Raw genomic sequence first — 12,250 nt, forward strand, 5'->3', positions numbered from 1 at the left:
GACGCTCCTAGAGAGAACCACTCCAGAGAATGCTTCGGGGCTCTGGGTTCTTCTGGCTGCTGTTCCAGGTACCAGCAGCAATTTTGGCTGAATTGCTGGTCTGCTGAAATCCTACCAACTATGCCAGGGGAATAGCCTCCAGAAACTGAGTCCAAAATGTCTACTTCTCCTGTTCCTATTAACTTCTTTTCTCTCCTATCTAGGGTAGGTGGGTTGGAAGAGAGGTACAAGTATTAAAGAATCTCAAATAAAATAGGTTTGGAAAAGGTAGAAACATACAGATGTTCACCAGTAAATTCATTCTTGGTCTTGATATTCAGAATCAGCTCATAAGTTTTTAATTAGCTACCTGCTGAGAGGACCTCTCAGTTGTCCAAGAAGCTCACAAAGTGCGTGCTAAATACACTTTACCAGCATCAGACCTCCAGAGGTTGGGAGGGATGCATTTAGTCTGAGTGGCTATCTGTGAAAGTTATTTGTACTCCTGCCCCCATCTCAAATAACATGGAACTATGGCTTCTAACATCTCTTCTTCATGGAGATTGCATCACCTCTCAGAACAAACCACTTTCCTCAAACATTTTGTCCTAGTATAATTCATAATTTATTATTAAATATTCTCTTACATAGTGACATTTTTTTTACAGACATTCATCAAAAAACATAGACCAAGGAAAGGAATTATTCTATGCCTTCCAAAGGAATCATGGAATTCTTGAGATCAGAGTAGAAAAGGCACAGCAAGTAAAGCAAAGACAGTTGGACATGACAAACTCTTCTCCAAAACAGCGCTCTACCAAACCGACGAATCACCTTCCACATCCCTGCCTTTTCCCGGAGCTTCTTCCATGAATTTTGGCTCCACGAAGCAATTTCCAGATAGAGACACAAACAAGCTCTGTGACTTTAAATGAACTGACCAGATCAGTGTTGCCAAGTGGGGTTCCCTTATGCCAGGGTAAGTGACTATGATTGGATAATACAGGGACCTGGTTGGGTTTTTTTTGTTGTTGTTGTTTTGTTTTTTTTAACAGATTGAAAAAAATCTAGAAGCACAAGGACTGTAAGAGAATAAGTCTAGTGGGAAACTATGTTTTTGTGATTTGTTTCCATGCAGGGCTGGGCACACAGATCGCTACTGATACAACAGCCACTGTGGCAGTTACCAATGAGGAGGAAGGACTCCTAGGCAGACTTCCTGAGAAAAGTTTCACTGGAGAAGAATGGTGGTGAGAAATAACTCCTTGCATGTTCTGCATCATGAGAAATACATTTTAAAGCATACCATGGGTTTTAATATATATAACTTGTAAGTCTTTGGGCCTTTATACTTAATAGGGTGTTCTCATTAATATAGATGTGCACAACCCTTGAAAATCCTGATTAGTTCATTCTTTAACAGTTAACCTCCACAGAAATACCAACTGGGAAAAGGAGTCACCAAAACACACTCCAGGCTCCTTTTGATTCCATCAATCATGTTTAAGTAGGTAAGCCATAGGAGGTGTGTGTGTGTGTGTGTGTGTGTGTGTGTGTGTGTGTGTGTGTGTGTGTGTGTGTAGGGGGGGAGAAAATGCAGGTTTACCTTAGCACTATTGTTATTAAAACAAATTTAGTTTTGAAATTAAGATTGTTTTTTCTCCTAAAATGCTTACCCCTTTATCTGCCTACCAAAATATCATTTAGGGTTCAGAAATTGACTTTATAGTTAATAAATGATTTTAAGTACTTTCAGACAATTCATGTTAGATTGTCCTATCTCATTCATTAGATAGTCTATATCATAATTTATAAAGCATTACTTTCTGAGTAATATTTAAAAATTGTTTGGGGTGGCTCTTTTCTCCCAAATCAGAAGAAATGTAATGGAGACTTGAAAGTTTGTGATTTTCAAATGTCTGTCCAGAACTTATATTTCTGGTTGAATATTTTATCTTTCAAATGAGTCATCTACACAATCATCTCAATATGATGTCAGTAACTGTGAAGACCCAGGAATGGATTTAAATAACTATTTAATGATCCAAAAGGAACCACAAGTGAGTGAGTAGCTGACCAAAGAACAAATGGATGCATTTCAAATGTGCCCTTTGATGACTGCATTTCCCTTAACACTGTTGTTTTAAAATCTACATTCAAGGCAAAGCTTTGTGGTGTGAGCTACAGTTGATTGGTGAAAACATTCAAAAATCATCTAGAGTAAATGTTGGGAAGAAGATACTTGACTTAGCAGGATAAGGACACTTTGAGGAATACAAGGCATAAACAAAGCACTGCAAGTGACATTCACATAATTAGATTCTGGAGGAAGTTCCAGAAATGATCTGAGCATGAAAAGCAACCCTGAGCCCGGCAGACCTGGCCCAAAGTGGCTGATTAGAAGGGTCATGCTCATTTGAATGCAGAAAAAACCAGAATACTAATTTTCTTAGTATATTTTAGCTGGGCTCATATATTTATAGCAAGATTAATAGTATTTTGTAAATGTAATTAAGGGAAAATATATAATAACATTATTCTAACCTAAAGTGAATTAAACCTCATTTTTCCTCTCTGTAAAATCAAGTATCAATCTAGAGGATCTTTAGAAAGTTCTCTAATATTCTCACTCAATAAGTCTACAAATAAATAGGATAAATATCATTCACATATCTTCAGATACTATCATTACATATCAGAGATTTCATATTAAAGGGAATTATCTCTTAAGCAACCACAAAACCTCATGGAAAATCATGCTTTAGAATGAAGACCACAAGGTGTATTGTTTCCAGAGAATATTCTCTCATATTCTCTCATTCACTAATATTCTCTCTCTCTCTCTCTCTCTCTCTCTCTCTCTCTCTCTCTCTCTCTCTCTCTCTCTCTCTCTCTCTCCCCATGCATGTGCATAATCATACAAACACACAAACACATACCTCTGTTCCATTAGCAATAAAGTATCCATTTCCCAAACAGGGACAATTACAAAAATCAAGCTGGTAGTTCACATTTGTGTGAAAGCACTCTATAATGTATACAGAGAAAAACTGTTCTTCAATATTTGTCAACTTTTCACTGAGTAGTTACAACTTCGAAAGAAGAAGAAACACCTTCAAATGCCAGTATAACAGACTTCAGAAGTTTTTGCTTCCGAATGTGTCCAAAATATCTTATTCTGTAGATTCCAGGTTGGGCAGTATGTGGAATATGCCAATGTATTTCTGATTTGCTCAGACCCAGTATTCCCTTGTGCCAATAAAACCTGTTAATAGACAAGAAAAAAAGAAAGAAATACAATTTTCCTCTTTAAAATGTCTGATTTTCATCCTAGACACTAGCCCAGGCCCTTTTCCTATGAGATAACTTCAACCTACCCATACAATGTTTAACTGCAGGCCCAGCCTGCAATGCACATCTTATGCCAGGGCCTTGCCTGGTAAGTTCACCCTTCTAACGTCTTGTCCAGTGTCCAGACCTATCCTGAGTCCCACATGCAGCACTCCAGCCTAGCCTGATTGGCCACATCCAATCCAGCCCCAACCCCCAAGCTTTGGAAAGGATGTGCATAAGGCCAAGCTCCCCTCCTACTACTTGACTCCCTCACACCTGCACCATGGCCAACTTTCAGGTCCAACCCAGCTTGTGCATCCTATGTTCTGTCCCAGCCTACTTGTGTCCACATTACACATGAAGTCAACTGAAACTGAAGGAGTCCACATGGCCAGGTCTCATCACAAATATGCAAGCAATGTGAAAAAAAAAAAAAAAGACAGTTTGTCCTCCTCTGAAATCCAGAAGTCCGAGAGAAATATCCTCCACTGATAATTACATGGATGAAGCCCAAGGCACAGAATTTGAAGAACAATCATAAACATCATCCAAGGACTCAAGGACTTTAAAGAAGGTGCAAAAACAAAACAAACAAACAAAAACCCAATGAGCTTAAAGTGTTCGATGCCTGAGTGTCACGCCAAGGAAACATAAGCATAAAGCTAATGGGATAAAGACAATCCAGGATGTCAAAGCTGAATTGAATAAAGAGATAGAAACATTGAAGAGAACTCAAGCTGAAAATGGATACAGGGCTAAAAAGCTCAATAACCCAAGTAGAAAACTCAAAGGAAAATCTTACAAGTAGAATGAATTGATCAAGCAGGGTAGAGAATATTAGAATTTGAAAATAAAGGTATTAGATGACAAAAACAAAGAATATGAAAAAAATTAGAAGAAAACAGGAAAGGAAAGTTAGGATCTATGGGTCACTAGAAAAAGAAAAAATACAAATTATAGGCATAGAGGAAGGCAATGAATCTCATGTCAATGGAGTAAAGCTGATCTTCAACAATAGAAGAAAACTTGCCAAAACTAAGAAATGACACACTCATATAGACAGAAAAAGCACACAGAACAGCAAAAAGACAAGACCAGAAAATAAAGTCATTATGGTATCATAGTTAAAACACTAAAGATAAGATACACCAGATAAGTATTCAAAGACACAAGGGGAAAAATAGACAAATAACATATAAAGGAAAACTGACCCATATAACAACAGATTTCTCAATGCAAACTTTGAAGATCATAAGAGCTTGGAGCAATGAATTCCACATACTAAAAGGCCATGACTACCAACCTAGACTACAAAACCCAGAAAATCTATCAGCTATAGAAGAATGTTGAAAGAAAAACTTTCCATGATACAAGAAGGCACACACTTTTAACCCCAGGACTTGGGAGGCAGAGGGAGGTGGATCTCTGAGTTGGAGGCCAGCCTGGTCTACAGAGTGAATTCCAGTATAGCCAGGGATACACAGAGAGACCATGTCTCAAAAAAACAAAACAAAACAACAACAACCAAACCCAAAAAGAAAGAGAGAGAGAGAGAGAGAAAGAAAGAGAAGAAGAAGAAGAAAAAGAAAAAAACCCACTGAAGTTTTCCAAAAGCAGACCAAACCTTGGAATGCAAAACAAATCTTAGCAAAGTCATAAAAACTGAAATAATCCCATGTGTTCTATCTAACCACAATGCAATATATATATATATATATATATATATATATATATATATATATATATATATACACACACACACGCCTAGTAAGCACACAAACTCACAGAGATTAAGCAATTCATTGCTGGTTGGTGAATGTGTCAAAGAAGAAAGAAAGAAAAGAAAAATGTAAATACCTGGAACTAATAGAAAGAAAAGACACAACAACAAAAACTCTAGGACACATTAAAAGTATCTACATTAAAAATGAGAGTTGGGCATGCTGGCACACACATGCAAGGCTGAGGAATATCAATCTATGTGAGTTTGAGGCTAGCCTGGTCTACATAGTGAGTTCTAGGACAGCCAGGGCTACATAAAAGAAGCCTGTCTCAAAAAAGCAAAACAACACAAAACAGAAAGAACACAAATAAATGACAATGATGAAACTCAAACATTTGGAAAAGTGGGGGAGGGGGGAACCAAACCTATTTAGATGGTAGGAAATAATAATAATAATAATAATAATAATAATAATAATAATAATAATAATAATAATAATAATCATCATCAGCAGCAGCAGCAGCAGCAGCACTGAAACTAATTATAGAAACAAACAAGCAAAAATACAAAAAAAATCTAAAAGCTGATTCTTTGAGTAGATAAATAAGATAAACAAACTCTTGGACCAACTAACCAGAAGGAAAGGAGGAAGGGAAGGAAGAAGGGAAAGAGGAAGGAAGGGAGGGAGAGAGGGAGGGCTGAAACAAGCAAAAGAAACTTATTCTAAATACTACCATTTTATCTTCAGATTCCATTTAATCAGAGGGAGAAACTAAACTCATGTTCCCAGGGGAGCTGGGACTTCCCACTAGCTGAACAGCTTCTGTTATAAGGAAACAGAGTTGTCTAAGTCCAGCCATCTCAGGGACAAGTGTTCTATCTTGCCTGCAGGGTCAACTAACTTCGTGTTCTCAGGCCCAGAAACCTATTCCTATCCTGATTGATGGAAACTCTCGTGATCAACCCCTTATGTCAAAATATTGTTGGAAAATGCTAAGAGCCCACCCAACAGCCCTTGCTTTACGGCTTCATCCTTTATGTGTGCTGTACATCATCACTTCAGGGTCACAGTTCAGCTTCTGAGTGTGTTCTGCAGCCCAGATTGATCAGTAGCAGCTTGATTACAATACATTTTTGTCATCTGCATTGACCTGGTATTTGAATTATGTTGGATTTAAGTAAACTCCACAGCAGAAGGACTGAAATTAACAGAATTATACATCAAGAGGGAAACATTATAATAAAAACCAAAGGAATTCAGAATATCCTAAGGGACTATTTTAAAAGCATGTAGTCCATTGAATTAGAAAATGTAAATGAAATGAAAATTTTTTTAGATTTGGTGAAACCACCAAAAATAAACCAATTTAAGAAAAGCTCAACAACATAAACAGATGCAAAACAAATGAAGAGATTAAAAGAATAATAGCATGCCTTCCAACTAAAAACTGTAAGTCCAGGGCCAAAAATATTTTTATAAGACTGTCAAAGATCTACAGCTAATCCTTCTCAAACACTTCCAAAAAAATAGAGAAGTTCTCTCGAATTCCTTAGAGGAAGTCAGTAACATGTAAATATCAAAGTCAGATAAAGACACACACACACAAAAAAAAAAAACCCGAAAAACTACAAGCCCATATCCATAGTGAACACAGATTTTGAAATCCTTGATAAAACACTTACAAATGTAGACACATATCAAAAAGCTTATCCACCACAGTCAAGTTGGCTTTATCCCCAAACTTAAAGATAAAAATTGCACCATCATTTCAATAGATAGAGAAAATGATTTTGACAAAAATCCACATGCCTTCATGATAAAAAGTCCCAGGGGGAGAAGTACTAGCGGAAACATACCTCAACATAATGAAGGCTGTATATGGCAAATCCACAGCCAGCATCATCCTGAATAGAGAAAACCTTGACACAGTGGCACTGCAGTCAGCAATGAGACATGGCTGTCCACTAGCCCCACTCCTTTTCAATACTGCACTTTAACCACTAGCTGGAGCAATAAGGCAAAAGAGGGAAAGGGATACAAACAGGAAAAGAAGAAATGAAAGTGTTCCTCTTTGCAGATGATCTGACAAGATACATGAGAGAACACAAAAATTCACCAGATACCTTCTCAAATCAATCAACAATTTCAACCACATAGCAGTATACAAAGTCAACTTACAAAACATGATAGCTTTTCTATACACCAGCACTGAACACACTGAGAAAGAGATCACAGACACTCTCTCATTCACAATAGCCCCAAAGAAAATAAAATATCTAGGAATAAACCTAACCAAGGAGGTGAAGGACCCAGACAGTGAACTCTACCAAATCATCTCAACTCCTTCCCCCAGTACAACACTTCCCAACCAGTTCACAAAAAGGCTGGCTAGTCTTTCAAGGAATCCCTGCAATATGACCATGGAAATCCAACATTGATGGAAGCTGGATGGGGCCACAGCTTGGAAATTCAGCACCTTCCTACTGTGTACCAGACTCTAGATACTACCCTCAACACCAAGGTAAAAGCCAAAGAATGGCAGCTACTACCTTATTAGTACCTAATCCTAATGAAGTCTACACTATGCTGTTTTCAGTCATTAGAGTCAACGGAGCCTAATAAATCAATCAAATATGGCCAGAAGGAGCCGTGGGAATTTGGTATCATTAATATTGTGTATTGAGAAGTCTTTTAGTTGGTCCTTCCTACATTATGAAGTAATTTTTTGCTAGGCATCCAAGACAAATAATCAATAGACACATTTACCTTGTCTCCCAGGAGGCATCATTATACATGATCTGCCAGTCAGCTATAGAGTCCTCATATTTCTCCACAGTGAGGAAGGTCGGGTGGGTCTGGAATACAATTAAGTACTTATCAAATGCAACACAGTCACAGCAAGATCCGGTCGGCACTGTCTCCCCTTGCTACACACCAACCCACCAACGCCTGCTCTGCACACTCATGAGGATTTTACCCAAAGTCCTAGCAACCCCCTTCATCCAGCATCTTCAGAATAGCAGTTTACCTACTAGAAAAACCATGGAAGTTTAGGAATTTTAAAGAAGCATAATTATGGTGTTCTCAGAAAATCTGGGAATTGGGTTGAGAAGAAATTTAAAATGAATGGAAATTTTAAAAAGATGTAAATCAAGATCAAGAGGGCAAGATTTTCTCTAGTCACCACATGACTGAGGAGAGGAAATGGACTTCACCTCTCTGTGTCTTCAGGTAACTGAATTATTAGATACCATGCCTTCCTAAATAAAAGAAAAAACTGAAAATGCATAAATTGTCCCTGTCTAGGGTTCTAAAGACACTTCTGCGCTGTATAATAGAAGATGCTTTCAAATCATAATATAAAGCAGCGTATTTCTATACTGCAAGATAACTTTAATGAAGCAATTTGTTCCAGACCACGAATCCAGCTTTAAACAAAGCAAAGATTTGAATAATGTGACAAATTAATAACTAAAATAAGGCCATGTGTCCACTACTCTCAAGACTTTTACACTGCCTCCCTTAAAGACAGGACTTGTGGAGCAGTGGAGATAAGTCAGTCAGTAAAGTGTTTGCTACAAGAGCATGAGGGCCTGAGTCTAGATGCCCAGAGCTCACACGTACCAGGCAGATGTGCCTGTAATTTCTCCAGTGTTGGGAAGCTGGAGACAGGTGGACCCTGAAGCTCACTGAATAGCCACATTAAAGCTCCAAATTCAGTAAGAGGCCCTGTCTGAAAAATAAATAAATAAATAAATAAAGTAATAAATAAATAAATAAAGTAATGAATAAATGAGGAAGATAGCCAATGTTGGTCTTTGGCCTCTATGTGCATGCTCCCATAACACACATATGTGCACACATCTACATGAACACACACACAAATAGCTGTGTTTAATTCATCTTCACTCTTCACAAGCCTTTATACCCTCCATTTATAAGTCTTCAGATTCCTTTGACAAATGGATTACTTATTTATATTTTGGTCATGTCATTATTTAAAACAAGTCTCTAATTATTCAGCTGATACATGACCCTTAGTAAAGAAGTGCTCAAAATCATGATGGCTAATAAGGAGATCTGTTTCTTAACATTGAGGGCACAGTGGCATTGGGGGAGGGCAGCTTAGATGGAGTAGGAGGAATAACGGTCCCTAATAACTAGGTCTAGAACAAAGGGTTCAAATCATATCTAGGCCACAAAACTATTAGGGACAAAACTTGTGATTACCTTTTTCCTACCTCCCTATCATGTCTTACAGGTACAACTTACTACACATTAAATGCTCTACCATGGAGTTTACTTATATATAAAGTAAGGACAATAAGACAAACTACTGGACAGCAGTGAGGATTAAATGAGATGCATGTAGCAGTTTATACAAAGCATTCAGCCTACTACACAGAGACAACACTTGCTTGGCAATTAGGGATAATGCTCATTATGTTTACAGATAATGAAAGGGCACTAAGCATTTTTTTGCACCACTTCAGAGTATTTTGAGAAAAGAAATCTATTCTCATTGTAACACTATTAACACCCTGTTCTCGTGGCAATCGCAACAAGGCTACTCTGAGGATGTTGGGCTTGACCTCTTCAGAAAGTAGTGTTATGGGCATGCAAATGTTCTGATGGGGCTTGCTCATAGGTGCACACTGACTGTCCAAGCATAAGACCGTTTCGCCCAAACCTTATATGTAATGGTGTCATACTGCCACAAGTCTACCATGAAAGCAGTGGCATTTGAATAGACAGAAATGACACAGCTCATTTGGGAAGATGTTCTGGGTCATAAGTGATTATGGGCCCTGAGAAGAATGGCTCATGGCATAATGGCTACATCCTCACTCACTGGGGGAAGTGACCTAAAAAGCCACTCTCATATGCCTGCTTTCCTCCAAAAATTTTCTCCAGATTTTGTAGGGAGTTGGTGGTAGTGGTCACTACCTTCTTTTATCTTGTTTAGTCTTTTTAATTTTTGTTTACTTTATTTATGTTATTGCTCATGTACTGTGAGGGGTGTGTACATGCCACAGAACATATGTGTAAGTCAGAGGTCAGCTTTGAGAGTTGAGTCTTTCCTTCCCCTCCTGGGACTGAACTCAGGTTCCTCAGAATTGATAACAAGCATCTTTACAATCTGAGTTACTTTACCACGCATTTTCCTAGTTTTTAAGACAAAGGCATCCTATATGGCAATTATCTGGCCTCCACTTGCCAAGTTCTGGGATTACAACTGTGTGTCACTATATCTGTTTGCTTAAACTTGTATAGACAAAACATGTCCTATTATTGTTTGTTTGGATATAAGACAATTCTAAGGAAATTACAGAAGACTAAAGTTATCTTATTTCATTTCTAGACACTTCATATATATGTGTGTGTGGTTTACTGTATATACATATATCATAAAAGCAAAAATAGGACATGGTTTGTAACAAACTGTTAACAGTAATTAACTCTAAAAAATAGATTTGTGAAAAAAGAGGCGCTTATGTGTTCTATTTTATTAATATGTTGTTTGTTTTTCACATTGGGCACATATTTATTACATCTTTTTTTCAAGATTAATAAAGAAACATTTTATTGTGCCAACAGTAAACAACAGGAAAACAGCCAAGGTAAGAGAGTAAAAAGCACATAGGACAGACTATGTACTAGAATGTGATCACTCCAAAACAAGAGTCAAGTCCAGAGTAGCAGTGCTGCCAAAGTCAGACAAGTCCTCAAAACAAGGGGACCCACTTCCTTTTGGGGGGGGTGCCTCTCAATATGCTAACAAACCTAGTACATTTCAAATTTAATCATGTGGATGAGAATGTCTCTGGAACCATATCTCCTGGAGAAGCAGTGTGGCCCCGAAGGAGTTGTTCTTCCCCTGACCCTGTGAAGGGTTCATTATGGTCTTCCTGTGTACTGCGTTCCACATTCAAGTCCATACTAGCTGTACCCACTAAACATTTCCCCAACTCCCAAAACAAAGCAGGGAAAAAAACCCTGACATATTCTTGGATATGTTAGATGCTCCTGTAAAGCAGAGGAGACTTTACAAGTGGATATAAATTTCGAAGACAATGATGCTCACCCGGTTTTCTGCTGAATTCTTTGGGTTAGCGCCTACAAATATAACTTCAACCACTTCTCCCTGGAAATAAAAAAAAAAAATGACATTTAATTAAATTGAAACACAAGCCTTTCTGCTGTATTCAGATTTGAAGCATTAGCTGCTATACATTCTAATACCCTAGATGCTGAATACACCCACTCTGTTTCACTAAGTGACTCCCTTCTCGGTTTGTTAGGAATTGGATTCAGTCAATTTTATTTTAGCAGATTCTGATATAAATAAGGTGATAATACATTAAATGGCTTCAAATTACATTACGTATCCCTATCATAAAACAGCCACATAGACCACAGAGAAATCAGAAGTGAACCTACACAGCTACGGCCACTCAGTATTTGACAAAGATGTCAAAACATTAATTGGAGAAAAGTCAGACTTAGCAATGACCGCCAGTAGCACAAGAAACAATCCCGGAACTAACAAATGGGATTGCATGAAATTAGAAAGGAAACCGTCAACAGAGTGAAGATGCATCTACAGGATGCCCAAATCTTTGCCAACTGTATATCTGCCTTGGTTTCTTTTCCTATTCCTATGATAAAATGCCCTGACAGGAGCAATCTATGGGAGAAAGAGCTTGTTCTGGCTCGCAGTTCAAAGGTACAAACCAAGGCAGCACTAGATCACTGTCTACATTTCCTAGATATTCATTTCATTTATAATTACATGTGTATGTCCCAGTGTAGCTATCTTCACAGGTGTGGGTGCCTGCAGAGGCCAGATGCCTAGGATTCCTCTGGGACTGGAGTTACAGATGTCTGAAAGCCACCCAGAGTAGGTTCTGGGAACCAGACTCATGTGTCCTGCAAGAGGAGTGCACATTCCTACCTGCGGAGCCATTGCTTCAAGCCTTTTCTTTCTCCATTTTATATAGAGCGCAATCTCCTTTTCCAAAAACACTTCTGCCTACAATTAAGATTGCCATTGTGCCAAACTGCTTCTTTAAACACTGATGTTGGCATAGACAGGTGCCTCTCTTAGCTTTAATCAGAGAAGCCTTTCTATCCAATGAATAGCAGTGAGTATCAGACGCTCGGCTGCTCAAGATGCTGGGGGGGGGGGGGGAGAGACTGTTGAGTTCTCAGTC

At 38.2% G+C, this 12,250-nt stretch overlaps 1 protein-coding gene across 1 annotated transcript in view; it reads right to left on the bottom strand.

Annotated features, from left to right (window-relative positions):
* Positions 1–2,883: 2,883 nt before the first annotated feature.
* The window catches only part of Asah2 (N-acylsphingosine amidohydrolase 2), a 61,617-nt gene continuing 52,250 nt past the window's right edge, over positions 2,884–12,250 (bottom strand). Inside the window, exons 18-20 of the mRNA XM_051146339.1 lie at positions 11,122–11,181; positions 7,803–7,891; positions 2,884–3,244 (exon numbers count right to left, since the gene is read on the bottom strand). Of these exons, the coding sequence (XP_051002296.1) occupies positions 3,055–3,244; positions 7,803–7,891; positions 11,122–11,181 (339 nt within the window). The 3' untranslated portion in view covers positions 2,884–3,054. The remainder of the gene's footprint in view (positions 3,245–7,802; positions 7,892–11,121; positions 11,182–12,250) is intronic.

The sequence above is a fragment of the Acomys russatus genome, chromosome 5 (genome assembly GCF_903995435.1).
Source record: "Acomys russatus chromosome 5, mAcoRus1.1, whole genome shotgun sequence".
In the NCBI taxonomy this organism is placed as follows: domain Eukaryota; kingdom Metazoa; phylum Chordata; class Mammalia; order Rodentia; family Muridae; genus Acomys; species Acomys russatus.